At 48.6% G+C, this 24,623-nt stretch overlaps 1 protein-coding gene across 1 annotated transcript; it reads right to left on the bottom strand.

Annotated features, from left to right (window-relative positions):
• Positions 1 to 1,316: 1,316 nt before the first annotated feature.
• LOC134499591 (intestinal-type alkaline phosphatase 1-like) lies at positions 1,317 to 24,217 on the bottom strand. The gene is made up of 11 exons (XM_063306306.1): positions 24,083 to 24,217; positions 19,468 to 19,584; positions 11,982 to 12,097; positions 11,080 to 11,254; positions 8,883 to 9,055; positions 6,114 to 6,248; positions 4,946 to 5,018; positions 4,134 to 4,268; positions 3,402 to 3,593; positions 2,586 to 2,702; positions 1,317 to 1,647 (listed from the first exon to the last, which is right to left on the bottom strand). Exons 1-11 carry the CDS (start codon positions 24,144 to 24,146, stop codon positions 1,391 to 1,393), a joined length of 1,554 nt encoding a protein of 517 aa, XP_063162376.1. The 5' UTR covers positions 24,147 to 24,217; the 3' UTR covers positions 1,317 to 1,390.
• Between the last annotated feature and the right edge of the window lie 406 nt (positions 24,218 to 24,623).

Raw genomic sequence — 24,623 nt, 5'->3', positions numbered from 1 at the left:
AGTTGCCGAGGTTGAGAAACACTGCCCCAAAAGGTAGAGCTACCAGGGAGATCTGTGATGCACATTAAAAAAGAATGAGGGTCCAATCACACGGTGGTGGCCACCATCTTGACTTTTTTGACCCCTCCCTCTCTGTGGACACCCCTGAGAGATACTCATGTGAGAATTGGCTGAAATCAAAAGGCATAAAGGGGTGGAATTTGGCCAGCACTACAGACCAAGAGGCCAGGTGGCAAAAATTCCCTCTAAGCTTAAGAAGGCTGATTTTCAAATCTGCCACTGGCATCCTAAAGGGTCCTTGTCCCCAGAAAGATGGATCCAGACTTTAGCTGAAATAGTTGGAATCTTCGTGGTAGCGACCAGTGTGGGCTCAGATGTGGTTTGATGGGGAAAGAAGTCTAGAGATGTATGTTGGCTTCTTCCCCAACCTGATGGGTTGGATGAGAACTAGAATCCATAACCACTTGAGAATTCTGGGAATTGTAGTCCGACCCATCCCTTGGGTGTGGGGGGTTAGAGAAGGCAGGCCAAAATTCAAATTCAACCAGGCAGCTGCACGCGTGCACGCACTCTCTCTCCTGGCCAGTGGGTGGAGCTGTCCGGCTGGTCGGCCACAACAGCCCTTTGTACATAAAAGTTGCTTCGTATTTTTACCTGCTGCTGATGATGTCAAATTAAAAAAGGCCAAAGCCGTTTTTTTGTGCATGGGCAACAGAGCATCTTGCATTCGTTGATCATCAAACTATGAACAGGTATCAGGAGGAGGGCGGGGCAGGCTGAAGAGCAAGAGATGGCACGTGCATTAAACATCGTGCTGCAAATTCTGTGCTTTGTCTACTTGTGCTTGACATGGCAACACAAGGGAGAAAAGGCTCACTTCCAACACAATGCCACAGTATTGGTTGCCATGTTGGTGCCATCGTTTCGTTTATTTATTTAAAACATTTATACGGCTGCCCATCTTAAACCAATCTCTGGACAGCACACAACCCAAGGATAAAAACAAGCTATACAAACAATGAAATAAAAACAGTCAAACAAATAACTGTTTGTGGTTAGGGACAGATCCCTGTGAAGCCATCCCACCTCCCTGGGAATCGAGACCGGGCTAATTCTGCTCTTGGCCCCTGGCCCAGCCAAGCACTGAATTAAAAGGCTTTCCAAAAGAAGACCAAAGGTGGGGCTATATCTGCAGGAAGAGAAGCCCATAATTTGAATGGTGGGCATAGTCCTTGAATAACAGGAGAAGTTAGAAGCTGTTCTCAGATATTAAGGTGGGAAAGAAGGCCCCGAATTGTCTAGGAACCCACGTGAGGAGAAGATGCTCCATCCAGATGTGAGGAGGAGGGGGAGGAGCAAGAGGGATGTGCCCAGGTGATCCAGAGGAGGGCTAGCAGATCCAGAGGAGCAGAAGAACCAGGGGGAGACCCACAAGGCTGGACTTGGCTGCAGCTGCAGACTTCTCACCGGGCAACTTGTAAGGCTCCAAGCCGCCAGCGTAGGCCATGACGTGGGCAATGTAGGATTGTTCCTGCACCCCGTGGAAGAGGTGGGCCATAGGTCCCTTGGCCATGATGGCCACGTCCTCGCCCCCGTGGGTCTCTGAGACGAGGGGCACAGCGGCCTGCTGGTGGTAGGTGTTGTCCTCTGGGGAGAGGAGGAGACCAGGCATTAGATGGGCAGGAGGGACCTTTCGGAAAATGAAGCTACTCAAAAGGAGGGAGAGCGTGACATGAACTCAGCACCACTGCCTCCCTGGGGTGGCTCAGCTGACCCACTGTGAACGAAGCACGTGCCACCCTTGCCACTACTCCTGGCTCTAAAGAGGGTTGGTGACTACAGGGTGTTTTAACCACACCCATAAAAAGCAAGCAGAGCTTCAATCGCACCATCTTGGCTGCCATCTTGACTTTTTTGCCCCCATCCTGCAAACACCCCTACCTAAGTCAGTGTCTGATGTGCTTGCCCTCCCCCAGCTTTAATTCCACCTCTGGCAGCATCCAGACAATCCTGGCGCTCAAAGCAAAGCAGGGTCTGACCTGGTGAATGCTCAGAAGGGAGACCACGAGGAGATCCCAGGAGCGTAAACTACATGAGAAAGTCTAGGGGGAAAGAATCCTGGGAAAAGGGAATAGCAAAGAATTTCTGCACTGTTGCTAAATTGTCAACTGTGTAATCACTCCAGGGCAGGGTTTCTCAACCTTGGCAAGTTTAAGATGTGTGGACTTCAACTCCCAGAATTCCCCAGCTAGCCCTGCTGGGAGTTGAAGTCCACACATCTTAAACTTGCCAAGGTTGAGAAACCCTGCTCCAGGGAGTTTTTGATATTGGCTGCAGCAGCTTCTTCCTAATACTGTTCTTACTCAAGGCTACCTTCCCCAATAGAGTGCCTTCTGGGCTGACTGGACTATAACTCCTATCATTCCCAGCCACAAGGGCCATCTGGCTGGAAGAGTGATGAGAAACACAGATTGCCCCCATTCAGGATTACGGCTACACCGGCTGGGGATTCTGGGTGCGGGGGTCTTGCTGCATCCAGCTTTCAACCACCCACCCACCCAATTCGGCTCCCGTATCAGCCTTACCAATTTCTTGTATGGTTATGTTTGGTCGGCCATTCTCGGTGACCCGATAGCCTGGCCCGTTGCCATAAACAATGGAGGTGTATGCCTTGCCATCCACTGCCTTTTCGGGGGCCAAACCTGGAAGGAAGAAGAAGACTTCTAAGCAACGTTTCCCAATCTGTTGGCCTCTAGGTCTCTGGGACTACAGTGCCCACCACATGGAATTAGCCTGCTGGCTGGTTTGAGTAGAGTGGGAGGCCTGGGGAGGGTAATCCAAAAATATATGTATTATCTGCCTCATCCTGAATCGCTCTTAGTTCATTGAGCTCCAGGTTATCTCCAAGGGTGGCCCCCATTAGAAGGTTGCTACAGGCAGCAGATGCTGGGGAAAAGAGACACCATGAGATGTAGGAGGACAGTTGTGGTGTCTTCCTCTTCCAGATGTCTCAGATCAGCCCAGGCACCTTGAAACAGCCCCTTAGAGCAGTGTTTCTCAAACTTGGCATCTTTAAGATGTGTGGACTTCAACTTCCAGAATTCCCCAGCCAGCATGCTGGGGAATTCTGGGAGTTGCAGTCCACACATCTTAAAGTTGCCAAAGTTGAGAAACACTGCCCCAAACTATTAAGAGATCTTACCCAGTTCTGTTTTACAAGAGCCTTCATGTTTTTTACCCCCATATCCTGATCTTTCCTGATCCATAGATTCCCCAACAAGCTATAGTGGCTTCAACTGCAGTTCTCATGACCTGCTTGAGGGTCAGCCATCTGCTTGAGATCCTCCTGCCCACAAGCCCACCCAACTCATACCACTCCGTGGAGGAACCCCATGCCATACCGAAAATGGAGGTCCCCCGGAGGGTGTAGCCTCCAAAGCTGAAGACGTGGGAGTGGTCGGCGGTCACAACAGTCAGGGTGTCCTTTTCCTGAGTCAACTCCCCGGCGCGCTGGATGGCTTTGTCAAATTCGATTGCCTCCGTCAGGGCTTGCTTAGCAATACCTTCATGGTGTCCGTGGTCAATCCTGCCTCGTGGAAAGAAAAGATCAACTTTGACTATTCAGCCAACAGATTCCCCACAGAAGTGGGCAATGGGCCCTCTCCATCCTGTTGTTGGCTTCTTGTCCTCTCTTTATACTCCCTACCTCCTCTGAATGTAAAAGCTGCATTCACACAGCACATTTAAACTAATAACTGAATTCACCGATTTTTGGAGTGGGCACAAAGCACGGACCCACAAACTAATTGAACAGACTGGGGGTGGGAGGGTCCTACAAAATGCTAAACCCCCCAAATGTTGTCAACAAGCTTATCCGGTTGTGTGAATGCCTCTGTTTAGAGCTTTCCCTGACTTAGTTTTATTTATTTATTTATTGTCATATTTCTCCCTGCCCAACTTGTACTATGTTGTCCATCTTATGTGAAGATAGCTACTCGTTCCCCCCAGAAGACCCTTCTCTGCTATTGGTTCCTCCTTCAATTGCTCAGGGACCTTGGAAGTCCACGGGCCCGAGAAGAAGGCCTCGCTCATAATGGTGGGGACCAATGGGGTCAAAAGCCAAGATGACTTATCTTCAACAAAGAGGTAGAAGCCTTTGGGGTTGGAACTGAGCAGTTTGATGGCCACCTCAGTCATCTCGGCCAGAGATGGGTCAGTGCTGTTGTCCCGGTTCAGCTCATATTTCATGTCTCCTGGTTCAAAGAGGCCTGAGAAAAACAAGAAAAACGCTGGATGGGCCTTCAGGCCAGCGGTGCAGGGCAAGATGGGCCTCGGCCAATGTCCAGGGCCCTTCAACCTTCAGAGTCCAAACCATTCAGGGGCTGCATTCACCCCACATGCACAACAAGGCCAGAGAAAGACACGGTTGACGGCTGCATGCACAGAACATGCAAAGCTTGGCTGGCGATAACCTCAGTTAGCTTTTGAGTGACTTCCACGCCAAGTGCAACCCGGCCAGTTTGCTTATTTTTTGGTTCAGCCTATTATGCAAACCCAGGTGGGAGAACTCACTAGAAATCTTTAACACCTTTCATTCAATCAGCACAAACAAATGGAACTCTTTTTTTAATGTGCAATTTTGGGATGTGGGTAAACCGCACGTCAGAATTCTGCTGCTTAAAACCTTCCCTCTTGAGCTGGATGGGGAACTTTTCTTTTTTCCTCCTGTGTAATCCCTCTCTCTCACACACACCCCTACATGTGCTGTGAGCTGCCTGGAAAGGACCCCATCTTTGCAATTGGCAACGCCAGCATCTGTAAACCAAGCTTAATGGCTTTCCACCCCAAGCCACTCGCTGCAAATAAGGGGGTGGCCTAAGTTGAGAGAGCAAAGTCAGTGGGACGCACACACACATAGGGGGTGATGACATTTCGAACCCTTTACCCATGAGACGGTCGATGGTCGGGTCAGTGGCAGCTTTCAATAGCTCGGTCCGGTTCCAGACATATTTGCTGCCCTAGGACAGAAACCCAGAGGCTGGTAAGAGAAAGGCCATTTGCAGCCCCGGGTATCTGCAGGGTAGGGTCAAAAAAGTCACAATGGCAGCCACTATGATGCAATCAGAACTCTACCTGCAACCCTTGTGACTCGTTCAAGTATACCTACGGATACCCCTATCATGTTGGTAGAATGCTGGGAAAGCCTTTAGCCCAGGAGAGATCAGAAAAGTCACACACACCAGGCATTTCTATAATAATAATTTATTTACAGAAAGCAAAACAAAAGCAAAACATATTTAAAGGACTTAGCTCTCATTGAGAGCTACCTGGCTTGCTACATGCTGGCAGAGAGAAAAAAAGAGGAAGTAAGAAACAAGTCTGGGCAGGATCCTCCCCCCAGGCGATTTGCATGAAGCACGTGAAAGGAGACAATCAAATACAACCTCTTCACCCGGCCAAAATGATTAGATACAATAGCAGTCTTAATCGTTAGTAGGAAAACCTCAACATATCATTCGTCTGAATGCTGCAGGCGAAATATGGGCTTTAATTCCTCCCTGTTGCTGGGGTGGGGGGGGATCTTGAGGATTAAGAGAAAAGATCTCTCTTCAGACCTCAATCTTTTATTGTGTGCTGAGGATCCCCACACTGGGGAATGAGGGAGAGGCAGTTGTAACACAACAGGCTTTCTAAGGTTGGTGTGAAGCAGGGGCCTTGATGCATGCTTTATATCTCACATGGCCCCCCATCCCTGGTGACCCTGGCTACATCGTGAGTCATGCACATTGGGGCATATTTGGGGGGTTTCGGCAGAGAGATTGCACTCTCTGGGTACAGAATGTCAGCCATTCACAAGTGCAGAAAGGCATGCGCCCTTCCACAGAAAACTAAGGTTCCTACACTTCCCCAGTGTATCAAGTGCACTGGCCTATCATCTGCCATTTTTCTGAACTGGACCATCTTCCAGGTGGGTTGGGCAACTCCCATTCTCCTAGGCTGGCTGGAAATTGTGCGAATTGTAGTCCCAACACAAATGGAGGGTGCCAGATTGGAGAAGAGGCGGATGTTTCATCAGAAAAAAAAAACACGCACACACACACACAACCACTTACCGGGGAAACTTTGAGCCATTCCTCAATGAGGTCTCTTTTATCTTTTCGGGTCCCTTTGGCAAGGTTGTTGGTGGGGTACTCAGGGTCTGGGGTGTCTTTAGGAGTCATATATTTCCTGCCCCCACCCAGGACCACCTGCCAAGGAAAGAACAGTTTGCAGAAAACATTATTTGCCACCATGCACACAGCAGAAAGTTGGTCACCGTAAAACTACAAGGACCCAGCGTCTGCGTGGAGTTCTTTGTACGTCACATTCAGAGTTCTGGGTGAGGGGGGAATGGGGTTATTTTATTATTGAATGCCTCCTTCCCCTTTCTGTTTATACCGGTGCTCTCAAGGTGGCTTGAAACAATTAAAAAAAATAGAAACAGTAATAAAATTGGTGGAGTAAACATCAGAATTAAAATCAACGTCATTGAAATGATTTGTAGGTATTAGCTTGGTGGAAAAGGTGTGTTTTTGCTCTTTGGTGAAATCCTGAGGTGGGGCAAATCCTTGGGGAATGCATTGGAGTAGCCAGCTGACCAGGAAAGTCACCCAGAATTACTCCTCTGCCTCCCTCTAGCACAGCGTTTCTCAACCTCAGCAACTTTAAGCTGTGTGGACTTCAACTCCCAGAATTCCCCAGTCAGCCTTGAATTCTGGGAGTTGAAGTCCACACAGCTTAAAGTTGCTGAGGTTGAGAAACACTGGTCTAGGAGGATGTGCTCAACTCAATAGTGCTGAACTTGGCCACCAAGCCCTGAATGGTTACCTGGAGGAGCACCTTCACCCAGGCAGAACAGGGGTCCAAGTCTCAAGGTCCCCATCTGAGGTTCTGCTTCCTATCCTGCAGGCCATCCATGGGTAGCAGGCCCAGAATTTGCTTCCCACCAAATCCACCCTTCCAGTTTTTTTATGAGCCTTGGAAATTCCTCTCTCCTTGCCAGGTATCTAAGGATGGACTCATACAGCAAGGAGGCTGCTTTGTGGAATTTTATGAAGGTTCAAGATTCTGAGGCTTCTCAGCATCTTGCCTGGGCGTGGAACCTAAGTAGGGTTAGATCTGTTCAGAGGGAGGAAAAGGTACTACTAGGAAGCTCTGGGCCAGACTGGGAAGTCCAAAGGCATTCCAAGAGAAGACAATGGCTTTTGTTTTTTATTTTTATTTATTTAAAAGATTTGTATGCCCGCCCATCTTAAACAACTCAGGATGTGTCCATGAAGGCACCAGGAGTTGAGTGCAGCTCAGACAAGACTTTTACCACTCCTTGCAGACAGCAAGGACTTCAGTGGATCAGCAAGGAAGCTGTGACCTCTCGTGATCCACTAATTCTTTCTCAAGGCTTAATAAGGTTCGCTTCCTGCCAGAAAATAGGCAGGCAATCACAGGGGGCTGGAAATTCAGCCTTTGCCCACCCGAAGAGAGATGAAATAATGATCTGATTCAGTTATTTTACAGTGGAAACTTCTCTTTCTTGTGGCCATTTCCATGTTAAAAGGCAAGGTATAAATGATTAAGTAATCAGAATAAAATTAGGAGCAGAAATCGGCAGGGTAAAGGGATTGCTCCTGTTGCCACCAGCTCCATTCAGCACACAGCTCCCTGCACAAGGAAGTCCCTGGTGGGGGCAAGTGACGGAACATGCCTCCTGGTATCACCATTATGCAAATGACACAGATGATGTCATTTGCATCCTGTGTGCAATGATGTCACAATGTGCGTGGCTTCACTGCAGCTTCTGTCAGAGGCCTATGACCACGCCCTAAGCTTGGTTAATGTTAGCCAGGATCAGGGCCGCAACTAGAGGGGGGCAACCGGGGCGCCGCACTGGGGGGGCACCAAAATGAGCGCTGGGGGGGTGCCAAATGGGTGCAGAATCCATGTTTGCCCCGGGTGACACAGACCCTAGTTGCGGCCCTGGCCAGGATGATCATCTTGTGGTTTAGAAAGGTGTAGTAATCCATCCTTGTCTGGTTGGTTTATGGTTCAGTGTATAGAGCTGTTGGACGTCCTGGCAAATCCAGCATACCTCATTAGCATGTGAATTAGCATGTAAATTGAGTTGTCCCACAATGCAACTCTAAGGAAGCTGTTTGTTGCCACTCCCACTGCCTCTTTCTCTCTTCCTCCTTCTTCCACCCAGGGAGAAGCAAGCATGCTGCTCTGCTCTCCATTCATCAGGGCCATGTGCTTGGGCCTTGATGAAGAATTCTGCCCCTTTCTTCCACACGGCCCTTGGCAACAAAATAGGGCTGAGGGTTTTGGGCAAACTAAGTATTTAGAAAGAAAAGAAGAACAAAGGAACTTCATCTTTTCCACCAAGATGGATGTAACAGGAGCAACAATAAAGTCAGTAAAACTCTTTTTTTACTTATCTTAACCTAATCTGTCTAAGCGTGTAATTCGTTATGCTTGGGAGGGCTAAATGTGTAAGATCAATAACCTGTGTTTCTCTGGCATGCTCACTGAAGCTATCTAAGATAATTTTCTTTTTCTGTGCCAGCTTCTCAGCTGTGTTATAAGCTCTGCTCCATTTCAGTGGTTCTAGCAGGCCACTAAATTGGCTTCAAGAGCAAACTCAGAAAATGGGTTATTTTTGCAACCAGGTTAAAGATGGGGCATGAGGCACATTCACCAGCTACCAATCATCCTACATTACTGTGCTGTTTAATAGGTTGGTCCCTGCCTTTTCTCAAATCACATTTTCAGAAACTGCAGACTCTCACGGAGGCTGGCAGGATGGGTCTGCAAATGAGGCCACGTGGGTTTCCGCTCCTCTGGCTTACCGTGAGGTTCACGTTTTCAACGAGTTGTAAAGCGATATCCTTGCAGCCCTCCACAATCGCTGATTTAGGCATGGAAGAGTCACTATACCAGTTTCGGTTCACAACGTGGGCATAGTTGCCCGCGGGGGAGGCGTGCTGGACTCGTGTGGTGGTCACGATCCCCACCGACTTTCCTGCAATTGAGGAAGAAACGGAGGAGGAAGGGCCATCCAAACAATCAGCCTGAAAGGGAGTGGGGCCCAAAGTGTGTGTGCGCAAAAGAGGCAGAACGGCACCCTAAAGGCTACGTAAAAATGATGCGTTAAAATGAAACAAGCATTCAAGCCAGACACAAGGATAAGTAATCCAAAAGTGGAGTTTCAAAACGGGAGGGCCAGCTTTCCCCTCTGATCTGGCATTTGAGAAATGGCACCTGGCAAACACAGGCTGTGTTTATACCACCTAATCAACCAGTTCAGATATCACGATTAATAATATAAATTTCTATTAACACATTATTAATATAACGATTATTATAAGGACTGTTGCTTGTATATGACCTGCTTTACAGACTCAAAGCTGTTTACAGCAGTTAAACAGCATGAAACAAAATCTCTGAAGTCGTCCGCCTGGGTACAAAACAACATTTTGTACCTCTTTTGGGGGAGATGGGCAGTAATTAAATTTGAATAATAAATAAATAAATAAATAATAAAGTATCTCAAACGCCATAAAGCTCCCCCCCACAACAGCCATCCAGCTGTCCCATTACAAGGAGTCCTCAGGGGCCATGTGGTCTCCTTGGCTATTCTTTTTCTGGTTCAGGAAGCCAGATGAATGCAGCCCATTGAGTTCAATTAGGGCTCAATATATGGCACAAACCCAGAAAACTGGTTAATTCAGTATCCAAGTTCAATGTGTTGTATGAATGCAGGCTCAGAATGATTTCTCTCTGTGCTGAAGGAGCCCTGCTGTGTTTTAGAGCTGTGCAATTAAGTGGTTGCAACTGAAAAAAGAGATTAAATTAAATACCAGGGAAATGTTTAAGTGTAATCCAAGCCTTTTCATCATAGGCCTATGAGAAGTGGTAATAAGTAAGATTTGTACATACCTGGTGAAGAGGTACAGCCTCAAGAATCTGGGTTGGGACAGCTTTAACTTGTTTATAAGTGCTCTTAAGCAGTGAGTTGGCCAAGTTCGTGGGTGACACCAAGCTATTCAGGTTGGTTAAATCCAAAACAGTTAAGAAAAGGGTCTGTTTAAACTGGATCAGTGATCAACCAAAGGGCAAACACAGGTCAGTGATGTACAGGGGATATATGTTACCCCAATTGCAATCAAGTAATAAATCAGTTTAAAAATAAAATTAGAATAGCCAAAACAGAATATATCCATGTATGCAATCACAGCATCTGTTTGGACCAGCTGCAAAGGTTTGTGGGGATGGGGTCCATTTTGCAGTTGTTCTCTTCCTTTCTTTGGGACTGGTTTTAGTTGGTGTTAATGGTGGGGGGAGATTGAGTCCATGGCCCCTCATTTGTGGGGTGCTACAAGACTCAACACCCTCATCCCTCCTGTTTAACTTTTACATGAACCCCTGAGTTGGGTCATCCCTCGCCTGGACTCCTTGGGTGTCAGGCAGCCTATACAGGTAGTCCTCAACTTACATCCATTCGTTTAGCGACCACTCAGAGCTACAACGGCGCTAGGAAAAGTGACTTGTGGTTGGTCCTCGCACTTACAAGCGTTGCAGCATCCCCACAGTCACATGATGGAAATTTGGGCGCTTGGCAACCGGCATATATTTACAACAGTTGCAGTGTCCTGGGGTCACATGATTGCCATTTGTGACCTTCCCAGCCAGCTTCTGACAAGCAAAATCAAGGGGGAACTGCATGATTTACTTAATTACCATGGAAAAAAAGATCATAAAATCGGATGCGGTCACATGATGCCTTGCTTAACAACCACACCACTGAACGATGAATTTTCCGCTCCCAACTGTGGTCCTAAGTTGAGGACTACCTGTTAATTTGATGGATAAATAAGTAAATAAAGGCGCTTTTTTGATGGGTGTGCTCCTGTATCATGGGCCCCCTGTCCCAGATGTACTTCTTCCGCCAGCTCCATCCTGGCCTGCAACAGATTCTGCGTCCGCTCATTTACCCCAAGTCTGCCAACCCCCAGGTTTCCCACTTCCTGCCCTCTCGGTCCTTACCAGCCAGCTGAGCCCGCTTCAGGACAGAACTGACTTCGTTGCCCGCTGTCGTTTTGCACTGATTGAACCGGGCAGCGGCGCTCACACCAATGGTTTGAAAGTTGCCCTTCACCCCACAGAGGTAGGCGGTGGCCGTTCCTGCACTGTCGGGCACTTGCCGGTCCACGTTGTAGGTCTGCAGAAAGCAAGAGACATGGCTGGGAGAAGGTCCCAAGCCTTCGCGTTCCCACGGTTTCAGATCAGCTTCTGGCGGGGGTGGGTGGGAGGGGCAGGAAGGAAAGACCAGCCCTCCTGTTGGGTACCAGAGGCAGGCAGCTACTTCCAGCAGCCCTGTTCAAACCAGCTGTGTGTCCTTTATGCCAGGGTTCCTCAACCTTGGCAACTCTAAGCTGTGTGGACTTCAACTCCCAGAATTCAAGGCTGGCTGGGGAATTCTGGGAGTTGAAGTCCACACAGCTTAGAGCTGCCAAGGTTGAGGAACCCTGCTTTATGGGCTCAAAAGAATTACAGAATGCAGACTGCTTGGATCACACTGATTACAATGGCTGACTCTGATTGCTAATGGCTCTGCGCCTGACCCGGATTGCAGGCTGGCCTTCAACAGCTGTCAAACTTTTCTACCTCAAGCATTTGAACCTGCCTTGAATCTCCCTCTGCAACCCCTTTTCATCTTCTCTGGGTGCTAAGTTTCCCCACCATGGTCCTGCAGGGTGCTTTGCAAGGGGCATGGACAAGGGAAGGCCCCTTTCCCAATCGCAACCCTGTGAACAGGCTTCACCTGTTGAATGAGTGCCCAATGTCCCAGGACCTTTTGGGGGCTGGGAAAGTTGGAGTGCCGGTCAACTAGGAAATCCAGCTCAGAGCTCCAGGGTCCATCACAAACCAAAGGCTGGGCTTCCTACCTTGGAGAGAGCCACGTATGGGAACGTGTCCATACTTAGTGGTGCTTCAGGTAATGCCGGTTCCTGCATGTGCCCCTTCAGGATGCGGGTAGCTGTGATGGTGGGAATGCCCATCCCTGCCAGGGAGACAAATTCAGCATGAGAAAATCTGCAGGTCTGAATTAAACCCTGCTCCAGTCTGCAACAACTGTTCCTTTGGGGGGGGGGGGGATCTCCTCCATCAGTCCCTACAAATGCCAAAGATCCAACTTGTGCAGAGGTCACCTTGTCCCCCCAGAGCACACAAGGTGATTTGGAAGGATATCACTTGTCCTGTCCTTCCTCTGTTTCTACTGCCCAGACCTGCGTTGCAGCCCTCTTTCATTTCCACCACCTGCAAAATCTGCCAGAAGCAACTCTGCAAGGAAATAAATGCATTTCCTCCAGCAGGGGATTCCTGTATCTCCAACTCAGCATTTTTCAACCTTGGCAACTTTAAGACGTGTTGTAATGATTGCCTACTCTAATAGACTCAGACTCACAAGCAGGAACTTAATGATATCTGATTTATTAAAGAATAGTATGCAAATACAGAGAAAGCTGAGAATGAGCAAAAGCGCGCCAAATACAAACTAAAAACCCTCGGCTCAAACGTAATCCCTCCCCTCACCCGGCCGTTGCAAACTCCCCCCCCCCCAGGTGCTGGTAACCGTTTCTGCTGATGTCCTGGGAAAGTAACCTTGAACACACGAGATAACCCAAACACATTCCAATCCAGCTACTAACATATAACAATCCCACGAGATGGAATCCTCCTCCCCTCCCAGACGAAACACGCATCAGCCAAATGACATGTGAAATATTACGATGTACCGGCAACATTGGAACGGTGAACATGACATACCGCCCCCCCAAAAACGTTAAGGAGCAGGTTTGAGAGGATAAGCGAGATGAAAGCGTCGAACTAAAAGAGGAGATTGGACATCACAGGCAAACACCCATTCAGGGTGGGGAAAGTGCTTCCAGCAAATAAGGTACTGCAGAGTGCCACGTAGTCGGCGAGAATCAAGGACCTCCTTCACCTCAAAATGTTGCTGCCCGTCAATCATGATCGGAGCAGGCAGTGGGGGTTGTGGATGCCAGTGATCAGAGTGGTTGACAGGCTTGAGTAAGCTGCAATGAAAAACAGGATGTAAACGTTTCAGATTGTGTGGCAAATCCAGTCTAAACGTGACAGGGTTAACAACTCCCACAATGGGAAAAGGTCCAACAAACTTAGGAGCCAACTTCTTCGAGGGCTGAGGGGACTTAATGAACTTGGTGGAAAGGTAGACCTTATCACCAACTTTAAAAGCAGGTTGAAGGGCTTGTCACTTATCAGCGTGCAGTTTATAGGCAGATCGGGCATCAGCCAACGCCTGTTGAATCACTGGCCACGAATCAGCCAGTTGAGCAGCCCAATCAGAAGCAAAGCAGGGCTGTGTGGAGGGTTGAGGCAACTCAGGAATGTCCCGGCCAAACACAGTATGGAAAGGGGTGTGCCCCGTGCTCTGATGGACGGCGTTGTTATAAGCCACCTCAGCAAAAGGTAGCAGATCAACCCAATTGTCCTGCTGATAGTTGACAAATGCCTGCAAAAATTGCTCCAGGGTCGAATTAAGAGCCTCCGTAGATCCGTCAGTCTCCGGATGCGATGCAGTGGACAACGCCTGCTTGGTACCCACCAGCTTTAAAAATGCCCTCCAAAATTGGGAAGTGAACTGTGTTCCGTGGTCCGTGATCAAGCAGGAGGGGCTCCCATGAATCCGGTAGATGTAGATTAGAAAAAGGCGGGCCAATTGCTGCACAGACGGAATGGAAGCACATGGAATGAAATGGGCTTGCTTAGAAAAGTAGTCCTTTACCACCCAAATCACAGTCTTTCTCTGACTAGGAGGCAAATCCACAATGAAATCCATGGAAACCTCCTCCCAAGGATGGGAGGGGCTGGCCACTGGCTGCAGCAACCCTTGCGGTTTGCCCCCCTTCCGTTTTGACATGGCACAGACAGGACAAGAAGCAACATAACTTTTTACATCACGTCTCAATGTGGGCCACCAAAATTGGCGGCACACCAGGTGCAAGGTTTTGACAAACCCAAAATGAGCAGCCACTTTATCATCATGAGACCTAATCAAAATTTCCCTTCGCAAACTGTCAGGGACATAGAGGCGGTTTTGCTTCCAAGCGAAGCCTCTGTCAAATGTAACATTGTCTCTATTCGCTTGCAACCAAGTGTCAGATTTCAGTTCTAGCAGAAACTGTTGTTGCAATTGCGAGGGAATCGGCGTCCTTCCCCCAGCCGGTGAAACTGAAGCTGGGGGCAGCTGTGCATGAGCCTGACTGCGTGTGACAGCTTGCAACCCCAATTGGGGTGCTGTCCACACTGTACCCACAACGTCTGGTGCCTGGACCGAATCCTGGGGCAGGCAGGAAAGTGCATCAGCCAGGAAGTTTTTCTTGCCCGGAATGAACTTCAACTTAATGTCAAAGCGACTGAAAAATTGAGCCCAGCGGATCTGCTTAGGACTGAGCTTACGGGGCGTGCTGAGCGCTTCCAAATTTTTATGGTCAGTCCAAACTTCAAAAGGACATTTAGCCCCCTCTACGAGGTGGCGCCATGCCTCCAAAGCAGCCTTGACTGCAAAAGCTTCTTTCTCCCAAACATGCCATCGCCTTTCTGTCTCGGAAAATTTCCAGGACAGGTACACACAGGGCTTCAGGCAGTCACCAGCATCCGCTTGCAGCAAGAGCGCTCCAATTGAGAAATTGGAAGCATCCACTTGAACCACAAAGGGTTTAGTGGGATCAGGGTGTTGAAGAATGGATTCAGCAGTGAACAGGCTTTTGAGTTTGTCAAAAGCCAACTGGCATTCAGGTGTCCAATTGAGCAATGCCCCCGGGTTCTTCACCTTGCGTGTGTCCCCCAACCCCTTCGTACGTAACAAATCAGTGAGAGGCAATGCAATTTCTGCGAACCCCTGGATGAATTGGCGGTAATAGTTGGAAAATCCAAGAAAACTTTGGAGCTGCCTGCGGGTACGCGGGCGCTCCCACCCCAAAATAGCTTGAATCTTCGCAGGATCCATTTCAATGCCCTTGTCAGAGATCCTGTACCCCAGGTAGTCAAGCTGAGTCTGATGAAATTCACACTTAGAAAGTTTAGCATAAAGCTCAGCCTTTCTCAGTTTGCTAAGCACCTGTTTCTCCAAGCACTCATGTTCCTCCTCCGTTTCAGTATAAATCAAAACATCATCCAAATAGACCAGTGCACCCTTGAACAAATGTTCATGTAACACTTCATTGATCAATTGCATGAACACCCCTGGTGCCCCCGCCAACCCAAAAGGCAAAACCTTGTACTGAAAAGAACCCAGAGGACAATTGAAAGCAGTCTTCCATTCATCCCCCTCCTGTATGCGGATGCGGAAATAGGCTTCCCGCAAATCCAGCTTAGAGAAGATTCTCCCCTTAGCCAGATGTGCTAACATGTCTTTTATTAATGGCAGAGGATATTTGTTTAATATCGAGACCGCATTTAATCCACGGTAATCTGTACAAAGTCTCAATGTCCCATCCTTCTTCGCTCGAAACAAGACGGGGGTGCCCACTGGCGAATTTGCTGTTTCAATAAAACCCCTGGCCAAGTTTTTGTCCACAAACTCCCTCAACGCCGCCAGTTCCTTTTGCGTCATGGCATAGATTTTTGGTTTGGGCAGTCGAGCGTCGGGGACCAACTCTATCGCACAGTCAGTTTTTCGATGAGGTGGAAGTTGGTCCGCTTCCTTCTCACCAAACACATCCGCAAAGCTTTGGTATTGCTCCGGCAAGCCCTCCAGTGGGGTGACAGCGAAATGCGGGGTTGCTGCCACCACCCTCCCCACTGCAGCCTCCGGAGCGTCGTCCTCCCCAGGGGCTTGATAGAAACCATTGTCAGGCTCTGCCTGAGACCCAATAAAAACACAGACGCTAGAGTAGACTTTACGTTCTGGTTTTATTTGGGAATAGAATGCATGCCCTTAGAAAGCTGAGAGTGAGGGGAGCGCACTGGAACGGGATTTAAATAGCCCGCACTGGTCAGCGCTCCACCCCACCTTACCCCAGGTGCGCCCCACGAGTCCCAACAGTTCGTCCTTGCCAGGTGAGAGGTCGTCCAACCCCCTGCGCCCTGGGCATCGCCTCGATCGCCTTCCTGTGCGGTGATGATCCATTGCTGGGCAATCAGGCTTCTAATTCCTCGAAAGCCTGGGCGCGCCCTTCCAAACCTCGCCTGTTTGGTTGTTATTCAATTTCATGTCAGTTTCCTTTTATTGTTGCTTCCTGGGCTGCCGGACTCGGTCATTACATAGTTTCCTTAAACCCCTTACTGCTTTTTGTGTTTTTCTATTGCCCTTGCCTTATCAGCTCAGGACCCATATCCCTGTATTGTCATGCGAGCCGTTGCGATGTCGCAAACATCACAACGGCGATCATGGCATACTGCCCCCCTTGAGAAAAATCAAGCCGAGGTTTTGGAGGGATATGTGGTGTGGAAGTTTCGGATTAACTCGGGAGCCTGGATGTCTTGGGCAGCGACCCACTCAGGGTGTGGAAAGTGTTTCCATTTTACCAGATATTGGAGGGAGCCCCGCAGTTTGCAGGAGTCGAGTACCTCCTTGACCTTGAAATGTTGCTGTCCGTCTATCATAACTGGTGGGGGGGGGAGTGCATGGGTGCCACCGGGAGGAGTCACTTGCCGGCTTGAGTAAGCTGCAGTGGAACACCGGGTGCAGCCGCTTTAAATTATGGGGCAGGTCCAAGCGCACCGTGACTGGGTTCACGATTTGTGTCACCTGGAATGGCCCAATAAATTTGGGGGCCAGTTTCTTAGACGGTTGCGGTGATTTAATGAATTTGGTGGATAGGTAAACCAGGTCCCCTACCCAAGAAGTTGGTTGTTGGCGCCGGTGTTTATCCGCCTGCAGTTTGAATGAGGTTTGTGCCTCCTTAAGCGCGTCCTTGATGATGGGGCAGGAGTCTGCGAGTTTTGAACCCCAGTCACAGGCGGCCACTGCTGGGGACGGGAGCTGAGGGAGCTCTGGGATGGGGACGAATTCCTGACCCAACACCACCCCAAAGGGGGGGTGTCCCGTGCTTTGATGTATCGCGTTATTGTATGCGACCTCTGCAAACGGGAGTAAGTCCACCCAGTAGTCCTGGTGGTAATTTATATAGGAGCGGAGGAATTGTGTGGCATTAAGGATCTCTGTAGATCCGTCCGTCTGGGGATGCCAGGAGGTTGACAGGGCTTGCTGGGTACCTATTAGTTTCAAAAAAGCCTGCCAAAACCTCGAGGTAAATTGTGTGCCCCTATTGGTCACCAAGTGGGAGGGGCAGCCGTGGAGGCGGTACACGTGTACCAGGAAGAGTTTCGCCAGCTGTTGTGCTGACGGGATCGAGGCACAGGGGATAAAATGGGCTTGTTTTGAGAAGTAGTCTTTGACTACCCAGATGACCATTTTCTTTTGGCTGGGCGGTAAATCCACAATGAAATCCATCGAGATTTCATCCCAAGGGCGTGAAGGTTCAGCCATGGACTGCAGCAGCCCCTGGGGTTTACCGGCCGGTCGCTTGGCCATCGCACACACGGGGCAGGACGCCACATACATTTTGATGTCCTTCCTCAGCGAGGGCCACCAAAATTGGCGTCAAGTTAGGTGGAGGGATTTTAGGAACCCAAAGTGACCAGCCTGTTTGCTATCATGCGACCTGCTGAGGATAGTCAGTCTTTGTGAGTCAGGGACATATAACCTTCCCTCCACCCAGGTGCGGTCCTGTTCCATAGTCACTTTGTTAGGGTTGGCGAGGAGCCAGGGGTCAGATTTTAATGCTGTTATAAAATCTGTACGTAACCCACCTGGCATCTGTGGTTGCCTGCGGCTCGGGGCGGGCTGCGCCGGAGTCGTTTGCAGGGGGGGGGGAGGCTGTCCCCAAGTGCGGCTCTGGGAGACAGCTGCTAAACCCAATTGGGAGTCAGAAAGCACAGTCCCTATGACGTCGGAGATAGGCTCCGCGTCTTGGTGTAGTCGGGAGAGTGCATCTGCCAGGAAATTCTTTTTCCTGGGATGAACTTCAGCTGGAATTTGAACCGGCTGAAAAACTGAGCCCAGCGTATCTGCTTGGGACTGAGGTGCCGGGGCGTACAGAGCGCCTCGAGGTTGCGGTGGTCTGTCCAGACCTCAAAAGGGCAAGTCGCCCCTTTCAAAAGGTGACGCCAAGCCTCCAGTGCTGCTTTAACCGTAAATGCCTCTTTCTCCCACATGTGCCAGCGCCTCTCTGTCTCGGAAAATTTCCGGGAGAGATAGGCGCAGGGCTTCAGGATTCCGGCGGAATCCTTTTGCAGTAGGATAGCCCCAATTGAAAAGTCGGAGGCGTCAGCCTGCACAACAAAAGGCCGTTTGGGGTCGGGGTGGGACAGGATTGGCTCTGCTGTGAACAGCGCTTTCAGCCTGTCGAAAGCGGTGTGACAGTCGGGAGTCCAATTAAGTACAGCCCCTGGATTTTTGACCTTGCGCGTATGCAAATACAGAGAAAGCTGAGAATGAGCAAAAGTGTGCCAAATACAAACTAAAAAACCCTCAGCTCAAACGTAATCCCTCCCCTCGCCCGGCCGTTGCAAACCCCCCCCCCTCCCCCCCAGGTGCTGGTAACCGTTTCTGCTGATGTCCTGGGAAAGGAACCTTGAACACACGAGATAACCCAAACACATTCCAATCCAGCTACTAACATATAACAATCCCACGAGATGGAATCCTCCTCCCCCCCCAGACAAAACACGCATCAGCCAAATGACGTGCGAAACGTTACGATGTACCGGCAACATTGGAACGGTGAACATGATACGTGTGGACTTCAACTCCCAGAATTACCCAGCCAGCATGGCTGGCTGGGGAATTCTGGGAGTTGAAGTCTACACGTCTTAAAGTTGCCAAGGTTGAGAAACACTGCCCCAGCTACACCTGAAGAGTCACAGCCCGGCAAGGGCTAGGCCATTAGTGGGCCTTCCCTCCAGAAATGAGGTTGGGGAGTCCTAGAGCAGCAGTTATAACAGAGATAAGGGGAGGGGACAGAAGTGAGGGGAGGGGCCCCCGAGAATGTTCCCTAACTCTTCTACCCCTCCGAGCATGTGTGTGTTCAACATCGGCAAGATGGAATGTAACTTCTGGGTAGACGTTTTGAGTAAAATTAAACCATTCAGATGGATTGCATAGCACTTGCCCAACAAAGAAATCCCGGGGCAATCCAGCCTGCAAATCAGAAGGTGGCTGAGGCTCTCCCTCCAGCATGCTGAATACAGGAGGCTGGGCGCCATCTGCTTGTAGACTGCAGTCATTCCCCGGGGAGAAAGTGAAAGTGAAAGTAAAGCGTGCAATCCTGGTGCAGGAGCTTCTGCAGACTGGCTAGGCTTCGCCCTGTGGTCGCTACTCACCATCTCCCAAAAAGAGGATGAGGTTCTTGGCCTGGTAGAGGTTGCGTTGCAGTTTGATCGCTCTCCGAATGGCCTCATTTGCCTGCTGATTCCAGAATGATGGTTTCTCTTCTTCCACTTGGAAGACAGGAGGGAGGGAGGAATTAGGACCAACACTGAGTTGTTTTTTTCCTCAATGGGCAAGGGAAGAGGCATGCAATCTTCAGTCGTTGATCCTTAGCCTTGCTGTAGATCAGTGTTTCCTTGGCAACTTTAAGATGGAAGGAGTTCAACACCCAGAATCCCCCAGCTGGGGAATTCTGGGAGCTGAACTCCACCCGTCTTAAAGTTGTCAAGGTTGAGAAACTCTGCTGTAAATGATTGCAGGCAGAGGACAGATCAGCCAATATCTGTTGATCCAGGGCAGATGGAAACTTGATTTTTATTGAACAGAAATGTCTAACCTGCCCCTAGTAAACTCTGAGCAGCCCACAAGACAGTAAGTGGGATAAACACTACAATAAAATCAATATAAACATCGTTTAATAGTTGAACAATGTAAAACGAAATGTTTTAGCAGAAAACTCTGGCTGCGTTACGCTAACTGCTTATCTCCTGGAGTCGAAGTTTCATCCTGCAAGGTGGGAACCGCATTGACTTGATCGGACCCAGCTTCTTTGCGCAGGTCTGCTGAGCCTGCTGAGAGTTTTCTATTCCAATCCTCCCTCTGTAGCAGCTCAGAAAGTCTGTGTTTGCAATCATTCCCCTTCACCCCCATCTCCCACCACCTCATTGGGATCAGGGTATTAGTAAAAACAAACCATCACACAAGCCCAGATACTGCCCAGTTGTTACCTAAATGCACAGCCTGGTAGATCTACCCGTGTTATATTTACAGACTGCCATAATGAGCATCAGCTCCCAGGTATTTACAAACGCACTTAAAAACAAACACACATTTATTATCAGATTTTAATGTGTAAAGCCAAACAGTACAATCAGTGAGGGAAGGGTGGCATTGATGGATATTTTTATTGTTCTTGCTGTTGTTTTAAACTGTTGTGAGCTGCCCAGAGTCACGTATGTGAGATGAGAGGCTATAAAAATTGAAAAGAAAGAAAGAGAGAGGAAGACAGAGAGAGAGAGAGAAAAGAAAGAGGAAGAGGAAGGAGGGAGAGAAGGAAGGAAGGAAGGAAGGAAGGAAAGGAAGGAAGGAAGGAAGGAAGGAAGGAAGGAAGGAAGGAAGGAAGGAAGGAAGGAAGGAAGGAAGGAAGGAAGGAAGGAAGGAGCTTTGGTATCAGTTCAGGAGCTGAAAATAAACCCCAAGGCTCAGGGCAGCCCTGTTCTTGCACCATTAGCGTGTCTTTCCCACTTAGCATGGGTAAGTGTGCAAGCGTTCAGGACTACAGGAACTCATCTTTTGTATATTTGTTTATTAGAGTACCACAGTCTGGCCACAGACAAAGAACCATCCATCGATTGGAATCTGGGGTGCTCATGGGGGGTCAAAAAAGTCAAGATGGCCACCTCACTAGTACAAATGAAACCCTTTCCCCTGTGACTGTCATCTTCATCATCTTCACACACATAACAACCAGGCAGAGGTTTGATTGCATTATTTTGGCCACCTCCTGACATTTTTCACCATAGCCTGTGGTCACCACAATTAGTATTTCCATTTTACAGATGGGAACACTAAGATAGACAGTGAACTGGGGTCCACTGGATCCATCCTTCCTCTTGACATTTGATCCCAAAAATTTGGGAATTGCCAGCTATGGATTACCTCCCCAAAATCTATCACTGGATCCTCTCTGCCACATCTCTGTCACATCACCTAGTCTAGCCTTGCCCTAGTGCGGTGTTTTTCAAACTTGGCAACTTTAAGATGGGTGGACTTCAGCTCCCAGAATTCCCCAGCCAGCATAGAATGATAGAATGCTGGCTGAGGAATTCTGGGAGTTGAAGTCCACCCGTCTTAAAGTTGCCAGGTTTGAAAAACACTGCCCTAGTGGATGCCTCCCAAATGTATTGGACTACATGTCTCATCTTCCCCTGTCAGCCGCTGAGCATTATAATTCCACAAGGAAAGGACTGGAGGGCAGCATTCCTGAATTTTCAGGGGGCAGATATGGAGAAAGAATCGGAGAGAAAAACAGTTCGTAGTTTTTGTTTGTTCGTACTTTGGAGTTTATACTTCAAACTTGGGATAGTGTTGGAGAAGGAGCGAGAAAACTTTGGCCCTGATCCATCATTAGGTTTGTTCCTTTCTTAATTAGGATGGTTATAAATGGAAGCCTGGAAACTTTTCCTTGGCTTTTGCTCCCAAAGTAAGCCAATGTCAAGATTAGCCTGAATGTTTATTTAACAATTTAGCCCCATCATGCAGAATTAAATGCCAATTAAGTGCACAGTTTATGATGCATGAGGGCACTTTTGATAAAATGTAAGAGGTCAGTTCCCAGCCCTGATAAGGCAATAGTCAAATCTGCAACCTGGGGGAAAAAACAGGAAGAGGACAGCGAAATGCATAGGAGCAAATATTTCAGGCATTTTTCTCTACGCTCAGACTGAGGACCGGGCAATCCTGGTCAGAAAATATGATACTCTCTTAGCAGAGGTTGACAGAGATACATATAAGACATTTTTCAAATTAAACACTACCATCGGTGCCCTCACAGCCCTGCCAGGAGTAAATCCACTTTAGTTATTTGCAAAAGTACTAAGGTTGTCCAGCTGGGAAATTGGCTAACACACACAGCAGGATGGTTTTTCTTTTCTTTCAAGAATGTCTGCAGGGGAAGGGGGTCAAAAAAGTCAAGATGGCGGCTGCAAGCATATACATAGTCCTCACTTAATGATCATAACTGGGCCTGAATTTTGGTCACTAAGCGAAGCGGTCATTAAGCAAATCCAACCAGATTTTACAACCTTTTTTGCAGTGCTTGTGAAGCAAATCACATGCTTGTTAAGTGAATCACACGGTTCCCCACTGATTTTGCTTGCCAGAAGGCGGCTGGGAAGGTCTAAAATGGCGATCACATGACCGCAGGATGCTGCGAAGGTCATAAATGCAAACCAGTTGCCAAGTGCCCAAATCGTGATCATGTGACTGTGGGGATGCTGCGATGGTTGTAAGTGTGAGGACTGGTTGTAAGTCAGTTTTATCAGCACTGTCATAAATCCAAACTGCCACTAAACAAATGGTCATTAAGTGAGGACTACCTGTGTAGTCAAAGCTCTGCCTCTTTTTTAATCAGGTCACTGCCATTTTGACTTTTTGGGCATCCCTCCTCCCCAGTCCACAGATGACCCTGTGCAGATGCTTGCTGAATCCTATTGATAGAAAAAACGCATTTTAGCATCTTTACAGTAGTGACCCCATTCTGGCTTCCATGATCACCAAATAGTTGCTGTTTCCCCACCACTGAGGTCTCATCTGATAAAAATCAAATGTAAATAAACCAAAATCCCTGTTTGCTTCCTTCACAAAGTGAATCGTGTCTGAAGTTCTTGAAAGCAATAGTATTTTCTTACACCAGAGCAAAGCCTTGGGGAGGGGAGATGATTTATTGCACCCCAAATTAAATGCCAGCTATAGCTAAAAGGGCTGGATTCCCATAATGAACTAATTGCAAAGAACTTTAGCAGGGCCAATTTAATTAGTATTAACCTTGTTAGTTGTGGGGAGCCAAGTGCATTCTGCAGACTCGGGCTCGGGGATTAGTTTAAGGTCCAGCGTTTTACGCAAACCCGTTAAATGGGTTAATTCAGTAAACAGGTTAAACCTGTTGCATGAACATTGCCCTAGCCATGTTGAAAAGATTGATGCATTGAGTGTTTGGAAGCCTTAAAAGGGTTAAGTCATTTGTGTAGTTGACATTAGAGATTTGCACACATCCCTTTGTTTTCAGAGCAAAGGAGGTCAGTTCAAGACCCAGTTGAGTGTCTGGTGAACACAACCATCGGTTCCATTTTAAGCTTAAAAAGTAAATTCCCTTTCCCCCCCCCCCTCTCAGTCTGACTGAAGAAACACCTCTGCAGGAATGGTGTTTGGAGGCCAGATTTCAAGCCCAGCAAAGCAGATTGGTTTCTCCTTTGCAAAGGAGTGCCAGGGCTGAAGAATGCCACTGCCCAGGAAGTTGAACTTCTTAGTTGGCATTATCCCTGACACAGCTTTGTAGAAGGCAGAACTTTTCCAACCCACCTGCTGAATGTCAATCGATCAAGAGGCAGAAGAAATGGAAAGAGATCCACTCAGGAAAAATCTGCTTAGTGAAAGCAGGAAGCCACAAAAATACTTTATGTATCTGTGCTTGGCCCACATCCTGCTTTTCCATATACTTGCCGAATTTAGGAGCATATCCTTGCTCCTTTCCCCTTCTCAAACTAGATAGGTTATAACAGGCAGCTACCCAACAGGATTAGCCTTCCCTAGAAATCTGAAGCCGGGCTTCTTCACGCAGCCCACTCGGCCAGAGTCATAGAATCATAGGGACCTTGAAGGTCTTCTAGTCCAACCCCCTGCCCAAGGCAGTGTTCCCCCTCTACCCCTGAACCCCTAAGAGGTGCCCTGTCTGCTTGTGCCACCTGACCCAAGCCCAGCCCAGAGGCCTTTCCCTGTTCCTAAATTTACCTGAGATGGTCGCAGTGGTGAACGCCAGCCCTGCCAGCCACAGGCCCAGCCCAGCCCGCCACATCACTGCAGGTAGAGCCAAGCGCTGCCAGCCGGGAAGAATGGACAGCCAAGATCCGGGGCTTATAAAGAAACTGCAAGGGAACTTTGGACAGCGAGATGGCCACGGAGCATCATTAGCACCCACGTTCGTCCCTTCCAGCTCCCTCCTGAGAAGTAGTTATACAACTATTCTCACCAGGAAGTATTGACATAGCTGCAAGGAATTGGAATCATGCCCAGGTTTGATTTCTTTTTCCTTCTTCTCCTTTCTTGTAAGAAAGCTCCCATTTAAAGCTCCTAGTCCTCATTCTCCCATCACAGCACCCCGGCCTTAATTTCTTCCCCGGCTATGAATCTTGGGCTGCTCTAAACAGTGACTGTCCTTGCCTTCTCTTGTGTTTGATCCTCTTGGCCAGCACCATTCCTTCCCCGCCCCTTGATTGTGGTTCATGGATTGTTCTGCTCTGGCTCTAACTAGCTTACATTTTCTCCGTACTGC

The sequence above is a fragment of the Candoia aspera genome, chromosome 6 (assembly GCF_035149785.1).
Source record: "Candoia aspera isolate rCanAsp1 chromosome 6, rCanAsp1.hap2, whole genome shotgun sequence".
NCBI classification, from domain to species: Eukaryota; Metazoa; Chordata; class Lepidosauria; order Squamata; family Boidae; genus Candoia; species Candoia aspera.
The sequence above is the reverse complement of the archived record's forward strand: the minus strand, read 5'-3'. Positions and strand labels throughout refer to the sequence as shown.

What these genes read in the sequence shown, in the direction of transcription:
- LOC134499591 (XM_063306306.1), bottom strand. Translation starts at nt 24,146, where the DNA reads ATGTGGCGGGCTGGGCTGGGCCTGTGGCTGGCAGGGCTGGCGTTCACC. An exon ending in AATGGCTCAAAGTTTCCCCG is followed by an intron (nt 5,019 to 6,113) that starts GTAAGTGGTTGT and finishes TTTCTGTCCTAG; the next exon opens with GGCAGCAAATATGTCTGGAA. An exon ending in CTTCTACCTCTTTGTTGAAG is followed by an intron (nt 3,594 to 4,133) that starts ATAAGTCATCTT and finishes TTTTCTTTCCAC; the next exon opens with GAGGCAGGATTGACCACGGA.